The sequence below is a fragment of the Passer domesticus genome, chromosome 1 (genome assembly GCF_036417665.1).
Source record: "Passer domesticus isolate bPasDom1 chromosome 1, bPasDom1.hap1, whole genome shotgun sequence".
NCBI classification, from domain to species: Eukaryota; Metazoa; Chordata; class Aves; order Passeriformes; family Passeridae; genus Passer; species Passer domesticus.
This window is the reverse complement of record NC_087474.1, coordinates 150,744,376-150,767,555: the sequence shown is the minus strand read 5'-3', so window position 1 is coordinate 150,767,555 and position 23,180 is coordinate 150,744,376. Positions and strand designations below refer to the sequence as shown.

At 44.2% G+C, this 23,180-nt stretch overlaps 2 protein-coding genes and 1 long non-coding RNA gene across 4 annotated transcripts in view; 1 reads left to right on the top strand and 2 right to left on the bottom strand.

Annotated features, from left to right (window-relative positions):
* Window positions 1-4,119: 4,119 nt before the first annotated feature.
* On the bottom strand, window positions 4,120-9,491 carry TRIB1 (tribbles pseudokinase 1). The gene is made up of 3 exons (XM_064396718.1): window positions 9,054-9,491; window positions 8,403-8,695; window positions 4,120-6,386 (listed from the first exon to the last, which is right to left on the bottom strand). Exons 1-3 carry the CDS (start codon window positions 9,357-9,359, stop codon window positions 5,918-5,920), a joined length of 1,068 nt encoding a protein of 355 aa, XP_064252788.1. The 5' UTR covers window positions 9,360-9,491; the 3' UTR covers window positions 4,120-5,917.
* A 175-nt stretch (window positions 9,492-9,666) lies between these two features.
* LOC135284922 (uncharacterized) lies at window positions 9,667-14,719 on the top strand. Its single transcript, XR_010350003.1, has 3 exons — window positions 9,667-10,410; window positions 10,621-10,709; window positions 13,007-14,719. It is a non-coding gene; the product is annotated as an uncharacterized LOC135284922 (long non-coding RNA).
* A 3,974-nt stretch (window positions 14,720-18,693) lies between these two features.
* The window catches only part of NSMCE2 (NSE2 (MMS21) homolog, SMC5-SMC6 complex SUMO ligase), a 126,396-nt gene continuing 121,909 nt past the window's right edge, over window positions 18,694-23,180 (bottom strand). For both annotated transcript variants that reach the window (XM_064396731.1, XM_064396741.1), the window contains exons 5-7: window positions 22,709-22,794; window positions 22,269-22,375; window positions 18,694-19,113 (exon numbers count right to left, since the gene is read on the bottom strand). In XM_064396731.1, the coding sequence (XP_064252801.1) occupies window positions 18,993-19,113; window positions 22,269-22,375; window positions 22,709-22,794 (314 nt within the window). In that variant the 3' untranslated portion in view covers window positions 18,694-18,992. The remainder of the gene's footprint in view (window positions 19,114-22,268; window positions 22,376-22,708; window positions 22,795-23,180) is intronic.

Sequence of the window (23,180 nt, the reverse complement as noted above, 5' to 3'; positions counted from 1 at the left end):
TTTTGCACCTTCACTTGATGTTTGAGGGTTGTTGCCCCCCTGTTTAGCAGTAGAGGCTGTGGCTGATCTTTGTGAGCCTAACTCTGCTTCCATTAGTCACTGGGGGAAATGCTCACACCATGCATCCCACTGCCCATCTGCAGCGTCATTCTCATTGCATGTGCAAGTCTTGCACAGACTTTTGCCCCAAATTATGTGAGTATTTTGTCTCCAGTTGTTAGTGCAGCAAAGGAAACTCGTGGTATTTGACCCTCAGTGAGACTATGAATCTGACAAGTTGAGACTTGACAGGGATGTTATCACAGGGCCCAACAATGGCTTTACACTCAATTACGTTTATGGTTTCTGCGATTCATCTAAACATTTATGGCTTTTTCACTACCGGGAAGTTTAGGAAATTTTTTTTTAAAAATCATGAAAAGGAAAACAAATTTCTGTAATGAATAATTTGCTGGTGTAAGACTCTGAGACAGGAAAGAAACTGAGCAACTACCTTGGGTGGTGGGGAAGAGTCATTTTCTGTGGTGACCAGAGCTATATTTGATTTCTTAGGCAATGTCAGCTTTTGCATGCTACATTCTTTGGCTAATTGCCAGCACGATGTGTAATACTTTAGCCACACTGTTGTTACTTAATCCTTTCCTAATCTGCAATTTGCGCAAGAGGAGTAAAATCTAAGCAAAGCCACTGAGCACATCTCCACTAATAATTTATCAAACTCAACTTTTGTTGTTGGCAGGAGACGGTAGTTGATGGAGGTGAATGTTTTCCCACAACAGCGCCGTATCATAAACACAGGGCAGCTGATTCACGCCACACTTATTTTCTGTCATCCACCCTTCGTGTCACCCTGATATTTCTTCGAATGATAAGCCTGTGTGTGTGTGCTCACAACACACCGCCGAGGTCCCAGTTTCATCTCTTTGTGCAAATTACACATTAATTAACCATTAATAACAGTGGGAGTTGCATGCAGAAATCCACACCCGCCATGATGAGACCGTGCCCTTGGTGAGCAAGTGCATTATTAAATCACCTCCACCTCGGCTGCCTGCACAGCCCTGCGAGACAAACCCTGCAGAGGGAAGCGCCCGGGCGCTCGCCAGCCCTAATCCTGCCTTAAAGAAAAGCGTTACCTCTTGCTCTATGAATTTTATTTATTTTGGTCCTCTGGGCAGTGCTTGCTGTTGTTAGAAACATGATTGCTTCATACAGTTATGTTAATGTTTGCATTTGACAGAATGTAATTGATACTTCGGCTGCTCCAGTTTCAAAGCCAAATTAGGAAATGAAGTGCTGCACATTAGCTTGTTTAGCTGGTTAAATACTGTAAATAAATACGTGCAGGGCAATGAAAACTAATGAGTTTTCTTTAAGGCATTCTCTAAATAGCTGGCTTCACAAAAAGAAGAAAAAGATGCTGCTGTGAACTCATATCCTGAAGGATTTCTCATTTTGCTGCAACAAATGTTGATCCTGTCTGAAATAGAACACTGGATTTCACTTGGAGAAGAGGATTTTGCAAGTTATGGAGGAATCATGGCAAGAACTGTTGCAAATTTCATGGTAGTTTTATCAACAATACTTCTGTGACATTGCATTTAACAAAGCCATTTTTTGCAAGGGATTAATTCAGACTGTGGTTATATGTCAAGTTATTCTCAATGCTCACTAGAAAAACATCTTTGTAAGAAGTTTTTGTGCTGCTAAATCTGTGCACTGCCATAAGGCTGAAAGTTAGGCTTTTTTCCTTGACAGAATGCAACAGCATGAAAAAAGTAGGGAGAAGAATTTGGTTTTCTATAAAGAGATAATCTGTTGAGAATTGCTTGACAGAGTGCACTCGGCACTGCTGGAATAATAATTGTTTCTCAAGTTATCTGTCAGGCTTGCCCTCAGTGCATTAAAGGAGAGCTAGAGGAGAGTATTGCACTGGTGCTGTGATCCAGCCAAGGGCAATGAATTTTCCTCTTGTACATCCATAAAATAACCCTGTTCTTTCACCCCTTTGCTTTCATAAATACTACATTGATGCAGAAGTGCCTTTGCCTAACTTCAAGGTGTCCTACTAAAATCAGGGCACTGTTTAGCATAGGTAGAGCTGAACCTCTACCAGTCCTTTTGGACTGCAAATAACCTCAGCAGTATCACCTCCTTGGCAGAGATGTTGACCTTAAACCTGAGCTTGCTGAGCTGGCTGTTTTACCTGGCACTTTCAGAGGAAGCTGGTTTACAAATTCTGCTGTGCTACTTCAAAAGAAAATTATTGAACTGGTGCCTAAAATGCAGCTGAAGTATTGAGAGTTGATAAAAATACATACTTAGGATGTGAGATCTATCCTGACTGGGAGGTGGTTTGATGCTGGCTTAGGATGGAGACCAGGATGTTGTGAAAAACCTCAGCTTTTCCTGTGTTTTTAGCAACAACAGAGGACTGAAGTCTCACAGCACTTTTCAGAGAGGGCAATTTCAAGGTGAAAATGGTGACCAGGTCTGCAAAATACCTTAGAGATTCATGTGGTCCTCAGCCAAAAGGACCATTTAAAAATAGACAAACTATGACTCTCTCAAAAAGAAATGTGTGCATTGCATAAATCAAAGTTCTCACACCCACCATCAAAGTTTAATCACTTAATACGCTGGTTCTTTCAACACGTTCTGAAACTTTGTATACAATAATACAAACGATGGGGTAACGAAGCAATAGCAATTTATTCTGCTGTACAAACGGATGTTGCATTATAATCCCTAAAGCAATCCAGAGGCTGTTTGCAGATCCTACTACAATTTGGCGTTTATTTTAATTGCTCTGCAGCACAGCTCATGTGAAACAAAGTCACGGGATGACCTACACGTTCACCTACTAAGGGTGACTTAACTGCAAGGGGGAGAAAAATGTGTTTTGAAAGTTTTCGAGGTTTCACTTAAATCGAACCTCCTGCAGCTGTTTTGAAAGGATGCATCAGGGCTTCTGTCCAAGCCTGAAAGCATGGTAGGGCAGGGGGTAATTTAATCAGCCAGGCTATGCAGTGCACATATTTTTACAAGTCTTGCAAGAATGACATCAGTAAAGTAACTTGAGATATTTTGGTGTCTGACATTCACTCAGCAAGTGCTAAGAAAATATGCTTACTGCACAGATCACTGGCTTTGCAGTGTGGGAGTCAAGGTAACTCATGAAAGTCAGTGCACTTTGCTTTATTACTGACCAGGTCCCTATTCCCTCCTTTTCACTTTCCACTCCCTTCTGAAAGTAAAACTGTTTTTGAAGTTGCTCCTGCTCAAGGAGCTGTCTAGAAGCAGTTGCTCCACTAAACAGATTTCAAGCAAAAGGACAAAGTTAAACATGAGGCAAAGTATAAATAAAAATCAAGACTCTCTTCCTCCTCCTTTCCACTTGTGAGCAATGATCTCACCGCTCCGGGTGGATTGCAAGGGTGGCTTGATCTCTTTCAGGAAAGCACATTCTCTAACCTTGATACTGCAGCTATTTATACTTCTCTCTTCTCACCACAAAGAAAAGCAGCTCTAATAATCTTTCCCTTGGTTTTAATGAGAGCACCGTGCTGCCTCCCAGCAGCAGGGTCAAGCCTCTGCCCACGAGCTCTAGCTCCGTGTAACACCAATGCTCTTAGTTACTGCCTCTCCTTCTGGCTGCTCACTTTTAGACATCTGAGATCGGATTTTCCACTGGCTGAAGCATCACATTGCCAGGCACACAGGTGCAGGATGACAGCCCTGCTGTGCCACAGCATCTTCTGCTCACAGGGAACAGAGGGAAACAAATGCATGGGCTGAAAGGCAGGAGGGTTTCTAAAATTCAGAGGCAGAGCTCTAACTCCTCTCTCTCCCTTGTTTATCAGAGGAGTAGGATATCCCATTTCACATAACCCCGGGGACATCCCAAGCCCTTTCCACCTCACAAGAGGCAGGATCCATCCCCGGTCCCCACTCTCCCTGGGGATTCAATCTCAGGCTGAATTCAGGGAGTTCAGGCTAAGGCATGATTGAATACATATACAGACCATAGTCTCTGAGACCAAACCCTATTTTTTCAGATTAAACCAGACACACTGACCTGCATTCCTCTTGAGACACCACAAGAATTGGGGACAAACATTATGAAACCAAGTTTATTAAAACTTTCTACAAGTCAAACTTTATCATCCAGGTTTCCACAGACATATACATATGTACAAATTGAACATAGTGTTTTTAGCTTTTCTGGCAGAATTTTCTACCAATATATACAAATGTATTGTTTTTCATAGAAGGGTTAAACTGTATCACAGATACAAATGTCAAGCAATCATGAGAGTTTTAGTGCAACGGAGAGCTGGAGGGCTCTGCTCTTAATGCTCATGATTCTGTCAAGTTAGTATTGCCAACAATAATTCACATTAAACTGCTCTTCGACACCTCTTATTAAGACAAAGTACAACAAAACAAGAAAACAAAACCCCAAACAGTAAGGTATGTACAAAGTACACAGTCCATGAGGTATACATGGTATTCTTGCAACACGTGGTGGGACTGCAGCTTGCCAGGGTTAACCCTTAAAATGACTTCACTCGAACGGGGTGGTGTTGGGAACATGCATCACCCACCTCACGGCCATGTCAGAAGCCACACTCTTGCCTAAGGTGAATGGACATCTCTGCATAAACCACTGGACACATGTGAAACTAAGCAGAAATTTTAGGCAGGACTAAGCTTTACTTACCCCCAACCCAGGAAGCTAATGATTCAGATACACTCATTATTCACACATATCGGAAAGACTATGAATAATCATGCAAAATAAAAACAAAACAAAATTTAAAAAATAAAAAAAAAAAAAAAGGAAAAAAAAAGTTGGGGGGAGGCTGGAGGCAAACAGCATACCTGAATAATCAACTAAGGGTGTACAGAGATTTTGCTCTTAAGACTAACTTTTTTGGGGGGGTGGAGGGGGAAAGAGGAGGTGATGTGGTATTTTTAAGAGTTAAGGTGGTTGAAAAACATGGCCATGTTTACAGGTACTGTACAAGACACCCCTTATCCTTTCCCAGGGGAAGGTGCCCCAGCCGATAGTGTTACGTTTGGTAAACGGATACATTTTGGCACTCGGAGCTAATGAGACCTGCTACTTGACAAGCTCGCTGAGGGCATAAAGTTATATAGGCTACACTGTGGTAACACGAGGCTTAAGTCTATTTAAAATGCTTTCCTGGACAGCGAATGGAATCAGAAGGGATCGAGCTGGGAGATCCACTGGTTTCTGCTTCAGAAAGAGCCACAGCAGTGATTTGTCCTACGGGTGGATCTAGGAGCTTCACGCCTCCGAAAGCAGGATCAGCTGGAGAAGCAGCAGCGAGCAGAGAGCTGGCCATGGTGGGTGAAGACCTCCTTCCCTCATTAATGTGTGCTTACAGTCAGAGAGCTGCTTTGTGAGCTGGCTGCTGGGGCACGCCGAGTCGATCCCCCTTTCAACCATTTCTGTCAGATTTGTTCAGGCAGAGGTGTGCCATGTGCCCCTCTGCACCTACACATCGTGGCCAGGGCTCCACACCTCTGCTACCGCTGCAGGAAAGCAGAAGGAGCTGCCTTTCCATCCCACACCTTGCCAGACGTCAGACTCTGCAGCCAAGATGCGGCCAGTTACACCGGAGGAGGATGCGGGAGGCAGAAGAGCCAGACAGTTCTCACAGGGCTGCACAAGTCCTCCGGGGCTGCTGGGACCGACCAGCAGAGCAAGAGGATGGAACTCTGAGGACACTTGGGGAGTGGAGACCTCCAGGATGGCATTCATTTAGACAAGGTCACTTTTCTGACCATACTGGCACTTTAAGATGCTGTTGAGTTTGCAGACATGGAAAAATGAAACCCTACAGAGACGCCGGAGGTAAGAACCGACGAGGTTTTTGAGATTTTGGGGTTAGCAGAAGAAGGAACTAATATCATCACTGTCTCCATGATATTCTGGGACAATCTGATCTGAAGTTCCCGTCTCCTGGTCTGTATATCCTGGCTCCAAGACTGCCTCGAACCAAGGGTGAAGCAAGATCTCTGGAGCAGTGAGTCTTTCAGAAGGCTCCCGCCGCAGGAGGCTGCGGATGAGGCAGCGGGCTTTGGGGGAGACATGGTCAGGAATACAGAACTGTCCACGGCGGATTTTGGAAAACAGAGTGCTAGGGTCCGAGTCGTGGAAGGGATAGCGTCCCACCAGCAGGGTATAAAGCATCACTCCCAAACTCCACACATCGGCCGATTTTCCAGAGTAAGTCCCCGTCGTGTTTAGGATCTCAGGGCTGACGTACGCCGGGCAGCCATGCTTGTCTGAGAGTGCATCGTCTTCACCTTTGATGATGTGCGTGTCTTCCAGGCTCTCTAGACGCAGCTGAGTCCTAGGGAGGGCAGGAGAGGAAGCCACAGGTGAGAAACAGCTACACTCAGTCATGAGCAAGCCCCTGCCATGGCCCCATTCTCTCTCGCTTTGGCACTGAGAAAGGAAACACCTCAACTTGCAGCAGAGAAGTTGCCCAGACGCCTGGGAATGTGTAATGGAAGTGCTGCTGTGTGCATCAGGCCAGCATTCACTGACGCTCATGTTTTTTTATGAACTGGAGATTTTAACAACACGGAGGGCTCTTGAGGAACACCAAGCCACCGCTACCCACGCAGGTTGCAGTGCCACTGCAGGGGGTTAATTGGTGACATGGCACTTTACAGCCACTGTGTGCCGTTCAGGCTTTGAGCAAACAGCATCCAGCTGTGCGATTCCACAAACCACAAACCCTCTGCACTGACGAGGATCATTGCCTCTCCTAAGCTTTTTTTTTTTTTTCATTTTAATTCATAATTTATTCTTTTTGCCTTTGCTTAACACTGCACCCACCATCTCCAGGTGGAGATGGGTCCACCTCAACCTCCTATTTTGGAGGGTAAGGGGAGCTCCCGTTGGCAGGGAAGGCATCAGCCAGCCCTGGAAGGGCTCTGCACTGCCTGGCAGCCTGCTGGGGTGTAGATATGTTGGCTTCAGCCTGTCCTCAGCCTGACCTCGGCAAATACCCATTGGTTCTGCAAACGGAAAATATGACTCAACGAGAACCGTGGGCCCGGGATTGGCTGCGGGAGCCCTGAAACTGCACCTGTGCGAGAGCCCGCGTCGCCTGCCATTGCTTAACCCTCTTCTTGCCAAATGTGATGCACATGACATCGCCTGTGCAACACGTTATTTCCAAATGAGCGAGACTGTGTGCAACGTAACATTTCAACAAATGTTTCATCTTCTTATGGGAGGGAAAAGCTGCAATAGTTTCCTTCAAAGGAATAGCTTTCTTTACGTGTCAACATACGGCTGTTTCAGAGGGGCAGTGCTGGTTAACTTTCTTATCACATTCATAAAAGATATCCTGAAGAATCATTAGCCCAGTTTAACAAAACAAAAAAAAAAAAACCCTTTCTTTTGCATCAGTAGTATCACCTTACATTTTTATGATATTAAGCACAACTCCATTACAGCTTTTACTTAGTTTTTTTTAACATTCCTTGGGATAAGCAGCTAGTCAAGAGTCAGTTTTGTTGTATTTCTGACTCTGCCACGTGTGGTGAAGCACTGCAAGAGCAGCAAACACTCCAGGGGGAATACTGAATTATTTCCCTAATCTAAATTTAACAACTAGATTCTATAATCTCCTCTATGAACCTAGGCTTTAGGCTAAGTTTTACTAAAGTGATTTTCTTTGATGCAGGATTCCCAAACCATTATTTAACCACATCCCACCTTCACTCCTGTGTGTGCCCACAATCTACGGACATAGGGGGCACGGGAAGCACGGCAGTGGAGGGGGGATAAAAGCCTCGAAGGGTTCAGCAGCATCAAACATCACTCTCATCAGCAGAGTGGTTCAGCAATGAGACCCTACCCAAGTTCTGGGGCTCCCCCGTGGGTCACAAGGAAACTCTCCCGAGGAGGGACCAGAGCTCCAGCTCCTCACATCTCCTGCTCCCCCAGCTGCGCTGCTTCCTCCTGCCGGCACAACACCTCAGCCTTCCCCCTCTCCCTCTGCGCCTTTTATTCATTTGACACTGAATGAGCGGCACACATGACATCTTCTGGCGCTAACGAGCATCTGAACTATCATCCCTTTGTCTGCCAGCGGGTTTCACTGAACTTCTGCTGAATGAGAGGAAGCTCCCGGCGAGCTTCCTCCCTTTCATCAATCAAGATCTAAGAGGGAGTGCGCCCCGGTTAGATCCGTGACCTACTACACACACGTGATGAGGACCTACTCGGATTGCTCGCAGGTGATGCCCGGCTGACGGGGCTGTTTCCACTCCCTGGGACGCTTTTTGTGTCTCTGGATGTGGCATTCCTCCCTCCCCACTCACCCCAGGGCCGGCTGCTGACAGCCACTCACCTTTCTTCATTAGAGAAGACAAATTTCCTGAGCTTGAGGTCACCAAGTACGATGGCTGACTGGTGGCAGTGAGCTACAGCGGAGACAATCTGCTTGAACAGCCGGGCAGCCTCCTCTTCCCTCAACCTCTTGCAGCTCCTCACGTAGGAGTGCATGTCCCCAAAGTCCTTTTCAAAGAACACATAGGCTTTCGTGTCCCCGAGAATGACTTCCACAACCCCGGTGATGTTTCTGTGTGACGGCAGCTGAATGTAAGGTCGGATCTTGTCCTGGTAGTGTTTGAGGGGGAACACCTGTATAGAGGAAATTAAACCCAAATTCATTCTCAAGGGCGCTGAAAGCTGCAGCTCGCGTAGCAACTCTCCCCAAACAATGACGAGGGAGCTGGAGGGGAGCCAGGGCTCGGCAAGACCGGCAGAAGCGGCTACCGCGACCCTTCCTGTTCGTTGTATATTGAAATGCTGGGCGGGCGGGGGGGAAACTAAAACAAGCCACCATTCCCGCAGCCTTTGGGGGGAAGGCGCTCCGAGGTAAGCCGGAGCCCCGGCTCGCTCGCAGGGCGTGCAAACGCCGCCGGGGGCTGGCCGGGCGCTCCCAGCAGCGGGAGGATGTTCGCAGGACCCGCTCCCCACCCGCGCAGCTCCCGCTCACCTTGCAGCGCAGCTCCCGGCCCGAGCTGACGCTCAGCGCCCGGGACACCTGCTCCCGCTCGGCCAGCGGCAGCAGCAGGTACGAGGCGATCAGGCTGGGACCCGCCGCGCCGCCGCCGCCCGCGGGAGAAGCGGGGGCACACGGCGACCCGGGAGCGCTCAGGCAGTCCGGGGGGCCGCATTCGGCGAGCCGAGGGCACTTGGCGGCCGGCGCTTCCTCGGCGGGGCCGTCGTGCAGGGGCTGGAGGCGCTTGGCCGGGGCGCTGCGGCAGCGGGCGGCCGGCAGCAGGGACGCGGGGCGGCTCATGGGGGGAGCGGAGCGGGCGCGGAGCTACAGGCGGGCGCTGCGCGCTGGGCGCATCCCTTCGCTCTCCCCGCCGAAACCTCGGGCCGTGTCCACCATCTGCTGCCGAGTCCGCGCTAAAGTAGTTGGAGGCTTTAAAAAAAAAAAAATTTAAAAAAAAAAAGGTGACTCTCCTCCTCCTCCCGGCCCTGACGCACGGGGAAATGGGAGGAGAGAGGCTGGGACACGCCTGCTCCGCTCCGCTCCGCTCCGCCCGCCGCTCTCCGCGCCCCGGCCCCGGCGCGCAGCCGGGCGGGGCGGCGGGGGACTCGCCGCGGGACTCGGGGCGGCGGGGACCCCCCGCTTCGACCTTAAATAATTATGCCGAGAAAGCGAGGCCACCTTCCTTTCCAGGATCTTCTCGTCCTTGCAACTGCAGGTTCCCAGCCCCAGTTCTTACTTTTCACTAATCACTAAATAACCATCCCTCACCCCACGGTTTGCATCACAGCGCTGTTGTGTGAGCATAAGCGTTTACTCATAAGCGTAGACGTAACGTGCACCATCAGAAATACTTGGCACTGGGTGTTTCCCATGTTAAAACTATATCTGCTGTCCGAAAAAGGAATAGCTCGGAGAGCCAGGCAGCAGCCAGCAGCTGCAGTGACCTGTGAGGAGCAGACTGAGAAGAGCTCCACAAAGCTCAATAGCGTGGCTATAAAGGAGTAGTAAATAGACTTACAGCCGGGACTGGTAGTAAATGGGGGGAAAAAATGAGTCAAAGAGACAAAACCAGAGAACAAATCATCCTTGGGGGAAAAAAAAGCTGACAGCTGTAGTTTTGACAAGAATGCTTCAAAAAGAAACTCTCCAGTTTTCTGTTTATATATATGCAAATTTTTTGTAATTTAGTGCTGAAGCTTCCTTAATCTTAACACAGGGACTCTGCATTTTGTTATTCAGTAGGATCAACTCCTATTCTGTTTTGGTTTCCCCAACCCGGGTCTGTACAAGAGGCAGAGAGGGCCGAGGATGGGCCCCCCCAGCTCTGAAGCCTGTGATGCCACGTGTGCAGGTATTCGCTCAGATTCCTGATAGATAACTGCACAGCAAACCCATGCATGCCTTCAGCTACTTCTAGTGTATTTTAAGAAACACATGAAACTCTTGTGCGGGATGACTCATAGCATAGCAGTCCCATTAATGCATTTAAACATAAAACGCATATGCCATAAAGGGATATCCCAGGGCCTGCATTTCTTTCTTTCTTTTTTTTTATCCCCAGAAATAAAATTCCGTTAATGCCTGCAGATTGTTTCTGAGTGATTCACCACAACTCTCAAAGCACGCTATTTTATTTGGTTCCTCTTACAGGTAAAACACATGCAAGTGTCTATCAGACCTTTTGTTTTACTTTTCCCTTCCTGGAAGTTTAATGATTGGAATGCTGCTGGTAGGATGCCACATGTGTGGGCTGCTTCCTACATCTGAGACAGCACAAGGTGCAAGGTCGGGGAGAAGGGTACCAGTAGCTTTGGGGACAGGGGAAGGGTGCAGACAAAAACAAATGGGTGCAGACAAAACAGCAGTGGACCTGCATGAAGGTTCTCATGGGCATTAGTAGTGTGTACCAGTGTCCCCTGTAGCTCTCTCAGAACTGAGATGCAGTGTGAGCAGGAGTGAAGGTGTCAGTGTCCCCACCCTCCCAAAGATCCCATTCTCTCAGCTCCTGTGTCAGATCACTGTCCCTGCTGAGGACAAGGGCCATACTGAGGATCTGTTGCATACATTGTTGGAAGCTGCATCTTTCATCTGCCCAGCCTCCCATCCACTTAAAACCTCTAGGTCCACACCATGGGGACACAGTGGCATCTGAGCACAGTCTTGGCTCAAGCCAAACAGGGGATGGCACCCACTGGTCCTGAGGAAGGGAAAAAAAGCACCTGTTGTCATCTTGGCTCCCCCAGAAAACATCTGGCATGTGAGGAGAGCAGAGATACACACAGCATTGTACCTCACAGTCCTGCCACATTCTCCTGGTGCCTGGGCAGCCTTTTCTCACAGGGATTCCAGCAATTTCATGCTCTGTATGTGTGTCCCTGCTAACTGGAGCCCTAAAACTGGGTGTGCAGTCCCCAAAGGCCAGGAAAAGATTGCCCCTGAGGTATTCATTTCAGAAGCAGTGGTGGGTGCCCTCTTCTAGTTGGACTGTAGAGACTGAACTACAGTTGACTGTGTACATGTGACTGAGACAAACCAAAGCTTAAATCTCCCAGGTCTTTGCAAAATGGGTGAAGTTCTTGACAGAAGGAAACCTTTGTTGCTTCTTTAAAATGCCTGGCCATGCTTTCAGGTACTCAAAGCCTTAATGCCATGGCTAAACATATAGTAGCAACTATTACTCAAGTTAGTCTTATGTTTTGGGTACAGAACATAGGAAGAGGTCCACATCCAGACCTCCCCTCCATCCCACCAAATTCATTTCAAGACACAGAGCAGAGAAGTGATTCCCACTTTGGCTTTTCTGGTTTTTCTAATTTTGGCCAATCCCCAAAATGCAAAATGAAAAAAAAAGGAAAAAAAGGAGGATGCCAAGAATTTTGTCTGATGACCTGCATGGCATGTTCTTTTGCTTTTTCTCAAAGGGCTGAAACTTGTCCTCCTTGCCCATCTCTGCCAGTGCTTGCATGTGCAGCCTTGGTGTGGTCAGGAACCAGTGCTGAGAACAGGAGGAATTCCAGGAAGAGATCTGTGAAAAACTGTTGCAACATTTCAGTGTTACAAGATTTTTGCAGAAAATACTTGACATAGCAGCCTTGTGTTTGTTGCCATCACACCACTGGCTTTTAAGCATGCAGGCTTATCTCCTGCATTAGTCTCCTCCTGAAATCAAAAGCTATCTTATGGGGTCTTTCTTCTATTCCCTGCATAAGTCTTCATCATTCCATCTCCCCCTTCCTCAAAAAAGACTTTTCAGGCTCTACCTGCTTAGCATATGTGATGAATACTGTCCTGGTAATTCCCAGTTATGCCTGTGGTGAATTTGAGTCTGAATGGCTTTACAGCTCTTCAAAATGAACCAGGGCAATGTTACACATCTCCAGTGGACAGCACTGAAAATCACTGTGAAGCACAGATCAGTGCACAATTACAGACCTAATGCTGGGATAAAACATTGACTCTGTGGATGAGTCCTGCTATCCATGTGCCAGAAAAAATAAACTGCTGTGAGCCAGCAGAATACAAGGAACCATCACTCAGCCCTGGTGTTCCAAAGGGACTTGGTACCTGTGAGGTGGGCAGGGATAACCTTTGGAAGTAATGTCTTCATGCCTGGCAAAGGACAACAGTGTGCAACAGGCACCTTCCTAATATTACTAAAGTCTGAGGAGCTCTCAGTCAAAGGATATTGCAAAATCATTACAAAAAGTAGATCCTGCCTTTGAAAAGGCCAGTCAAAGCAAGCAGGACTGCTGGCGGTCTTCTCACTTCCTGGAATCCCAGCTGCTAGGCAAGGATCTGGGACTGCAGCAGAAAAAAGAGCCCGTGGGATGTGTATCACAGAATGGGCCCGTCCTAGCAGAGGGAAGGGTCTTACCCAGCACAGATTTGCCAGAACTGTGGCAAGGTGAATATTGCTCTTCATATATTTTTTCTCTTTTTTGAAACAGACAAGCAGCTCAGTGCATCTGTGAGATGAAGACTGAAGAATCCAGAATTCCTAGTGCTCAGGCATTGATCCTTCCATTCCTGTTATTTTATTTAAGGGAATTTTTGTTACATGGTTTTCAAGCATCTACCTGCCTTGCCTTCAGCCAGTGCTTACACTCACCTGAGCAGCTGCTTTTCCTTAGATGCTCACAAAATTATCACTGTTGCTCCAGTTCTCTGACCCTTTATCTCTATAACTAGAGCAGCCAGAGGCAATGAGAATTGTGTAACCATCTCCCCACTTCCCAAGTGCTTGGGACAGGTCTGGTAACTTTGATAGTATGTCTCATGGGACACACAGAATAAATCTCTATTAGATTAGGGCACTTATAAATAAACTGGCTGCTTGCTAAAGAAAAAAAATGAAAAGGTCTTTATTTTAGTTACTGGATGAGAGAAGCAAGGAACACAAATATTTTGGCTAATATTAAACTATTGGTAAATGATGAAAAATCAGTATCTTTTTTTTAAAAGTTATCTAAAGCCATGTAATGAAAATTAAACTACTGTCAGATTGAATGCCAACAATTTAAAACCAGCATGCCATCTACAATCTAAGGGTGTACAGAATTACCCTGCACAGATGGGACTCAAAGACTAGTCGTATGGCCAGGTGATAAAGAACTAAAAGTAATGTTTTTTATAGCAGAACAGCATCTGTGATAACCCACAGCCATCCTCAGACACTGTGGAACTTGGCGGCAGATTCACCGCTGAGATATAAAACACATGACGAGCACGTAGTGACATCAAAAGGAGTGCAATGTAATGGTGTTCAGATGTCTCCCCTCAAGCCCACACAAAAGCTGCTCTGAGGGCTGCTGGAGCTCAGAACTCTCAATGATTCCCTTTTTATAAGCCTGTTGTTATCAAATCCAAGGAGTCTTATGAGCAGCACCTCCTGACTGTTCCTTTGCTAACTGAAGAGCATGAAGGCTTCTTCTGTTGCCTGAAAGACGTGTGAAGGTTCAGGTTTTCGACCTCAAATCCTGTTTTTACTTCAGAAGTCGATTGCACAAGCGGACAGTGAATGAGTGTCTCCGTTTCCCTTGCGGTCAGAGAAGATCCTATTCACACTGAGTTTACAAGCAAACACTTCCTTTGGTAAGCTTCCCATGCAATTCAATTCATGTGTGTGCTTTCAGGCTCTGTCTTTGGGTCTGGACTAACATCAGAACAAGCAAGAGAGGCAAGCTCTCTTCTCAGCCCACCACAGCCTTTTCTGCAGTGCTTTGAAATGATGAAACACACTGTGTTTTCTGCACACTGCTGCAGTCCTGTCAAGTCACTGCGATTATTCATGCATCAAGAGGCTAAGCACATACATGGGTATCTACTGGATGATGTACACCCATTCCAGAATTTTACTTGCTTAACAATCAATCTAATGTTTTTGCTCTTTATAGTTACTGGCTGGGAGCCTAGAATCTGCTGGCACCTACACACAGGATTCTCCTCTGAGCATTCTGTGACCACGTCAGGTGTTTGAAATATTATGTAGTAACAATAAGTACTTTATGACCAGAAAATAAATTGTAATTAATGGAAGACTTGGAATTTGCCGTCAGTACTAGTCTGTACCTGTAGTGAGGAGCCATCAGCTTAAGGCTTTGGCTGTAGTAACAGAAAGGAAGACCTGTCCTTGGGATATTCTAACATTTTCCATCCCAGAAAGCCCTTTTCTACGTGCATCTTCTTCACTGTATAATAAAGCACTATCCATTAGGCAAATGTTTAGTTAATGGACACAGCAGGATCCATACATGAAGATTTTTAGGGAATGTGAAGATTAAGATTCACTTGAAATGGCAGTGAAACTTAATAAAGTTGCACAGCGAACTCTAAGCTTCTTCTGGCCACAGGACTAGAGCTATTCTTGAGAAAAATGTCATGAGGTACTTGTGACCACAGGTAGGTAAGACCTTTGTCATCAGCCACTCATGAGGAAACATGAGTATCCAAGAGGACATTGTCTAAAATAAGGCAGTGTGTTGGCCTTGGCTATTGAGTCATCAGTATCACTTCCTGCAGCCCCTGCTTTTGCTCCGGGTTATTTCTCAAGGGAGCACTGACTTAGTCTTTTTGATTCTTCTAGAATGAATAAGATCACAGCTCCATGAGCAGTAATGATGAATATGTCCTTGATTCAGAGGAATGTGCACTCCTTTTAGCACAAGTGTGCTAAATCTTCCATGAGATGTCTGCCTGATTAGCTTTTATCTTTATTCCTCATGGCTTCACTGATTTGAAAACTTCAGACTCTCTAGTTGTAAAATGGAGAATTCACAGGAAGAATCTGTTCAAGTGAGAGAGCAAGCTTAAGTGAGCAAGTGTTAATAGCTTGTGCCTCAGGGTACCTCTGAAAGCTGTTATATGTGGATCTCTCTTGCCTTTAATTCATTATTTGCCTAGACATTTCTTTAAACCCTCAAAATAGTTCCTCAAGTGGAACTTCTCTAGCAGAGACAGATTCTCACCAGTTTGCAGCGACAGATCCTTCTTAACTACCCTGAGGTTTGCTGCATTTGTAAAGCACACCTTAAGGAAAAAGAAAAAAAAAACCAACCACCTGACCTCTGAATTTCTTTTTAAAAATATCATTGCAAAATTTCTGACGTCAGACAATGAGACACAAATTACCCTGTGAACTGTTAACATATGCCTGTTTACATATGATATCTTATAGCCAAAGCAGATTAAGATTTGAAGGTTTAACTGCTGTTGAGTTTCCACTTCTGTGAATCATACAGATCATACAGCTTATTCATCACAGGCACTTATTTTTATTCTTTAGCTCTTTCAAGCTACTTCTTCCCAGAGCAGAGTTTAGGGGGAACATGGGACACATGGGAACAGAGAGAGATCACAACTGCACAACAAACCCCAAACTTTGCAAATGAAAGAGCAAAGAGCTGCCATTAACTGCAGCCACCCCAGTGAATCAGTAGTGGTTTCTATCTTGCACCAGGTGAGCCGACAGGCACAGAAGCCTTCCCCAGTTGCCACGGTTAGTCTGTCCTTCCACCTAGTTAAGAGCCAGCTGCAATGGATGCTGATGGCCAACCCTGGAATCTTTCAATTTAAGGAGGAAAATTACTTGTAAGAACAAAGAGGAGAGAACTGGCCATGGCAAAATCAACAGGATGGCTCAAGTTCCAGGTTCAAAGGAAAAAAAAAATACTATTCATCATACTGGGATTCCTTGGATGCTATGTTATAGTTTAAATTCAGAAATGCCAAATGTTTTAGTGAAAACTTCATTGATTTCAGTAAACACAGGCAGTTCATTCTAGCACTTGAATGTGTGTGGTGCATCACTGATTCTAATGGGACTCAAGTACTCTCACCAGCAATGCTGGCACAAGTGAACAAGTATCTGTCTTTTTCTGGATAACATGGCCATATTTTAAAAGAGGCATCTCTGCTGATAAAAGAAAGAAACCTACCTCTATTTAAATACACATGCCTATTCACCTCAGATGTGATTGTTATTAAAGCTAGGCAGGCCAGTGCTGCCAAAAATCAGTCCATTTCTTCCAGGTGAAACCAAGAAGGATTTCAGAACTTCACTTGCTTTCAGGTTGTCTGATTCACTGACACTGCCTGGCTCAGGCTAGCAAAGGAGAGAAGGAAGATGATGTCATTTGAAGCAGGAATATGAACATCCAAAAATACTTTTCTTCTTGGAGAGACCATAAGTGACTGTTTGACTATTTGTTCTTTTCATTTAAAGTGTTGCTTCAGATTTGTTTGGTTTTTTTTCTCCCAGCTGTACCATCTTAAGCAGGCAGTCCACCTTATGACCTGTGGATTAGCTAACAGAGGCTGAGTGCAGCACTGTGATGGGTCAAGCCTCTTTTTCAGGTAGGACAACAAGGTGTAACCAAGACAGCAATCTCCCTCACAGCATTACTCACTGGAACATGAGGGCAACAAACCATATCAGGAACTGCAGCAATCCAAGGCTATACTGGTACAAATGCCACAGGTAGCAAACCAAACCTGCTGCCACCAGTTTGTTGGTAGGAATCTGGGTATAATTTACCATTTATTATGTTATGTGTTATTGGAAGGCACATTCAGACACCAACACAAACTAAATTTGAGGTGCAGCACTTGTGGCCGTGGAAAATGTACATCTTTGCATCTGAAAATTTGGGAGGCTGGTTATCACTAGGGATTGAATTAGATCCAAGAGGACAATCTTAATGCACCTCTACCAGAAACTGCAGAGCTTGTTTAACCAATACAAGTTTCTGTTTCTGACTATTCTGCTTAGAAATAGTTCAAGAAAAAAATTAACCACAAACTTAAAGATGAAACAAAAAGGACATTCCCTCCCCCTCCCTGTTTTGTTTTGTTTTTAATGCTATTGTTAACATCCTCCCTTGTAGTATTTAACTGAAAAACGGTGACCCACCTTAAAAACTATAGGTTTGAGCCCTGAGGTATTTTAAAAGGGACCTGATGTTACACATAAAAATTTAAACAAGTACATACTGCTCAATCCCCCCCAGTCCTTTTCAGCTATTTCAGCTGGGCTGGGCTTCAATGGCAGAAGCACCCACGCTCACTGCAGAGCTGGGAAAGGATGGACCTCGGGGGTTAGACCATATAATGAAAATTAGCCAGCCAATTCCCATGAAGTGTTTTGAACACAAAAGCCCAGTGCAAGTAATAATGGTTCAGTTCTCTTTTTCAGCTATGAAATCAGCTTGCAGATTAATATTCTTCAATTACAAAATAACAATTTTCAGCTTGAAGTGGTTTGTGCTCTTAAGTGCAATTGGGGTTAATAATGGTCTATGAAAGGAGAGCTGTTAGCAAACAGTAACCCAGAGTGAAAACCTTAGCATATGTGTACCTCAGCTACATTTTACATTAAATGTCAGATTGTACATTCAGAAAAATTACATAGGAAAATACCATCTAGCCCACTAAGGATCCCAAAGCTGACAGAAACCTGTATTTTCTGCTTACATATTGCCAACAGATAATTGTCATCTGACTGCCAAGGCAGCTTCTTTTACCTATGGCTATTTCTAACTCATGTATATATATGTCTTATCTGCCTATGTGTTCAGATCAATTTCGGCAATAAATAGTGTCACAAAGTTTAAGTTCTTTTCTGGATCTGTGCCCAAAAGCATAGAGATCTGAAGCTTATATAAAGGCATATGGTTACACTATATCTGCACTATCTAAAATTTAGTTATTGGAATACCTCCGTAAATAATTGTAGTTTTCTAGCCTACAATATTAAGGTATAGCCTTCTGGGACTCCTAAATGAAAAAAGCCTGAATTAAATGCTCCTGAATTTCAAAAGAAAAGCCTTAGTCAGGGCAGAGAGTTCAAAATTATAAAAAACAAGGCCAAATCCTCAAAGCTGAATGGTTCTCTGTGGCCACAAACAAGGTATAAGTGTGCAACACTTTCTGCAAATGCATCTCTGAAGTTTGTGTTAGAGCACGGGCATGGTCCCAAGCACTGCAAATCCTTGCTCACAGTGCCCTACTCCAACCATTCCCAGTAGTTGCAGAGACAGTAACAGAACTAGCTGCAATATAGAGCAAAGCACTCATTATTACATGCTGGCAGGATCTGCATCTCTAATACACTGAAGAAACCAGCACACTGAAAAGAAAGTTTAAATGCTGCAAAACATACTTTATTTACCAAATGCAAGCTTTTAGAAATTCAGAAAGGTAGAAAAAAACCAAACAAGTTTAACTGGAATTCCTTATATTCCTGAGTTCAAAAAATGCTTTCAGTTAGTTACAGTGGAGACCTTCAACTTTGGCTAGAAATGAAACATTTAACAATGATTTGCCTATAACTGAAACACTTAACAAATAACAATCAGTTATACAACCTGTTTAGAATCAGCAACTTATCTCACAAGACCTCTAATAACAAATTTTCTTTGTGGCAGTAGCATATCCAGCTCATGTGTCCAGTGTTGACCAGCTTTGTTTTTTCTGACTGTCAATCAGTCTTTTAAGTATTTCATCTCGTACAAGATCTGCTCCTTTTACATCAACATGGCTACAGCCCATTTTAGGGCATCTGTTAAAAAGAAAAGAGAGACTCCATTAAATTGGAAGGATTTAATTTGAAGTATTTGTCAGATACAGGCTTTTGCATAACACCTGCTAGCATTTTTTTTTCACTCTTTCTCTCAGTTCCTTGTTACCTCTTGTCCTCTTCACCAGCTCTATGTGGGAAAAATAAATCTATCTCAACTGGTGAGAATCATCAGCTGAAGGAAGGAAAGAAGGTGCACAGTGAGAGATGGAGCCTTTCACCTGTTTCACTCTCTTGCTGTAAGCACACAAGCTGCCTTCATCAGCAATGATATCAGCACTGCATGGACACCTTTCTGTGTTGCTTTCTCTCTCTGCAGTCCTCTAAAAACTGCAGGTAGATACTGCTTACTGTACTAAACTGCAGTGGAGAAGTATAATCTTCACTGCCAGATAAGCAGGGAAATTATTTTCTAGGGAGACAAAAGGGAGTGAGTCTTGCCATGACTGACTGGTGAATCAGTGGACAATCTAGTTGGTGTAAAAATCAACCTGACTTTTTATGAGCTGTGAAAGCTCAGAAGGGAGAAATGGGGCCAAATTAACAGCCTCTAGATGATAATCAAATACAAAATGTCTTACAACTACTGAAACAGCCAGATAAAGACAGCAGGGTAAAAGATATTCAGGGACCAAAGGTCATTTTCCTTTGGTGGTGGCCCAAACATACACAGATGATATCTATAGTAAGAAGTAGCACTTTTCCTGAATTTTTTCCTCTCTTAGAGTAACTTTTGTCTGAGGTGCTGAACTTACTTACACTCAGTACTCATAACTTTTACTCCGGATTCGTCCACAGGTTACTGTGTTTGTCATAGATCAGTCATTTAATTGCTCTGTGCCTCAGTTTTCCCATTTATCACCTTAATACAGCAATAGCTTCCCAGATTAATGAATAACAAGCGCTCAGAAAGCTTCCCACATTTCCTGTAAGCATAAAGTATTAGTATGTCCTTCCAGGCAGTGGAAAATAGTGAGCAAACCAAGAGACGTAAGAGTTGCCTCAAGGAGTGTGTGACAAGTCTGTCAGCACGGGCTGAGTGTACGTCAGCTGAAGGGCTGGCAGGCAGGCCCTGCGCTGCCAAGGGCACTGAAGGCATCCTGTGGATTCCAACTGGGAAGTACTTGTGAGGAAACAGCCACTCTGTGTCTGCAGAGTGAGCAACAGGTCTGATTCCAGAGTCAGGCCAGCGAGGATCCTGCCCTGCTCTGCCAGGACACCTGCTCCCACAGGAATATCCCTGGCAGCAGCCACGCCATGAGACTGTGACACTGAAAAAGGGAACTTGTGGCAATAGCTGGCCTGTCATTCCACCACAGCAGATGATGGGTTTTCAAAGTAACTGCATTTTCATGAGAAAGTTTAAAATTATAGTAGGTTGGTCAGACAGACTGGGCAGAGAAAACCAATGAGTCCTTCTTAATTTAGTTGCAGTGAAGCTGTGGCATTGCTGTGTGTGTGCTTTTCTAGCACTGGAATAACTGCTGTAAAAATGGTAAGGCTGTCAGCTAAAACTCAATATTAAGAAGTGCCAGTGTTCAGACTGCACAAATAATTTTGGTTTGGGAATAAAGTAGCTTTTAAAACTGGGTGTTGTACAGCTGATATGATTTTTTTAAACTCTGGAGTTTCTTCCATTTCTTAAAAGGTAAAATAAAATTCAGTCATGTGGCCCTATTTGTTTTTCAGCAGAGCTGAAACTTTTGATCCACTACAACAATTTCTCCTAAATTGGCATTATTCTGATGGACTTAAAAACACAGAGAAATATTTAGATATGAACATCACATTCAGTATCAGAGAAAGTATTCTTGTCATTGGGCTGTTGAGCACATGCTTTTTAGCCTCTCCCTATCCTCCAGAACACTCATTTTCCTCCAACTTGAGAGCTATTACCCAATTTCTGTTCATTTTTCCAGCCCAGTTTCTGTCCATCCATGTTGCTGGTTTTGTTGCTATTCCCAGTTATTGCACCCATTCCAGATTTTTCCCTAGGTTTTGTAACACAAGCAAGGTACTTCCATCTAGTTCTTCAAGCTGTCTTGACACTAAGATAGCAGCTGGGCACCCCAACTGATGCTTGGTTTTATAGCAGTGCTTTCCTGTAGCAGGGAAGGAGCATGGAATAAAAACTCCAGCTCCACCTTTGTAATCCCCATGGAGGACTGTGTAGAGCCTAACAGAAATGCCAGAGGAACAGATGGAGGAAATAAGCTGCCTGTGGCATTATCTTCAGGGAAATCAGGTTGCTGGTCCCTAACAGACCTTCCTAAGCAAACTGCACATTTATTAAGAAGGCCACAGCTGGTAAGTTTCCATGAAGTCATCAGCCCCAGAGTAGGAGGGTCTAGCATAAATGGTGTAAAAACAAACGTGAAATCAATGATGAGACGATATGTCCTCTCAACTTGTTCCAAAAAGCATTAGTGTTCAAGCCTCTTCTTTTTCTACTTTTTTCTTTTTTTTTTTTCTTAAAATCATTATAATTTTCAAATTTATTGTGGAGATTTTGAGGTTTAAAAATTCATCTGTTACATCTTTTCATTCAAAAAATACACCCCATGTGAAAAAGTGACAGACTGTTTTGGTGATATAAGAATTATTTGACTGCATCATGGTAGGAACTGCACTGCACTATCTGATCTCATTCTTAAATTCTGTTCTACCTAAATGTTGTGGTTTAATATTTTTCACTTTAACACTCAGTTGTTTGAATATTTCTGAGCTGTATTGGAATATAACTGGAAAAGAAGGTGCACAGAGGAATTTTTTTTTTTTTCATTTACTTCAAGGCTTCCTACAAAAGCAGTGGGAACAAATCAGCAACTAAATTTTAGGAAACTGAGGTCTCTCTTTTTGGTCATGGCTATATGAAATCTCTTTACTTCTCTTGTGCAGCTACAAGTAGCTGTAACTTCCCCACACAATTTCTGAATACTTCCTTACACACTGTTTTCATTAAAAACAAAAGCACCTTCACGTGTCTAGCACTAATGAGGAGTCTGTGACTTGGGCAGATGCTGAAGTTTTACTTCCTGCAGCCTTTCCAATCCAAATACATTTCCTAGAACAAGTGGAGTAAAATTCCACTTACACAGCAAAGCAAATAGCTTTTCCACACATTCTTTTTAGCTTACCGGACTTTTTTCTTTTTCTGCTTTTGAGTCTGGATCATTTCTAGAATGGCATCTTCTTCATAAATATGTCCACAGACCTTGTTCCGCACTGGCCTCTTCATGGTCACCTGTAATCAGTAAGGATTGATTTAAAGGAACTGATGATGCCCATGAAAATGCTTCTTCTGAGATTTTATGTGAAACAGCAGGAAGTGTATTTGCCACTCATACATGGAATTCCAGTCAAATTATGGGATGAGGTCCTGCTTGGTAAACTACATTCCTGCTTACATTGGTTTTCTTCCCAAGTGGTACTGCTCTTTTCTGAAAATGCTTAAAATTTATAATATTATTGTTATATATAATGTTGTTTAACAGGTATTGCAGATTTGTAATAAACAAACCAATGAAGAATATGGAATAACTATTTCCCTGTCAATTACTGTAGCAGTGATACATACCTGTGTAATGGGACAAATGAAGTTCATCTGACTCCGAGTCACAGCTATATCTTCATCAATTTGTTCAATGGTGTCATTACCATGATCTGATTTATGAGAAAGTAGAATGGGAAAAAGAGAAAAAAATTGTTTCTTATTTAATATACATTGCCAATACTTAAAATAAGCTAATAAAATCCAACATTTGCCAAGTATTATCTCACAGTGATATCTAAAATACCACAGCATGTTTCTGCACCACTCCATGAACAAGACACTGCAAAAAAATACTGTACTAGAATGTCTTTTAGAAAATGTGGATTTTTATATTGTAACCACTTATGTTTGTGTGTGTGTGTGTGGCTATTTACAGCCAATGCCAGAAAGAAAGGCTAGGAAGGAGAGCAGACTGGGCTGAAGATATGCAAAACCTTTGGTATTCACTATTCAAGTTCACCAAACCCAGTCACACACAGATGAGTCCCCAGACCCT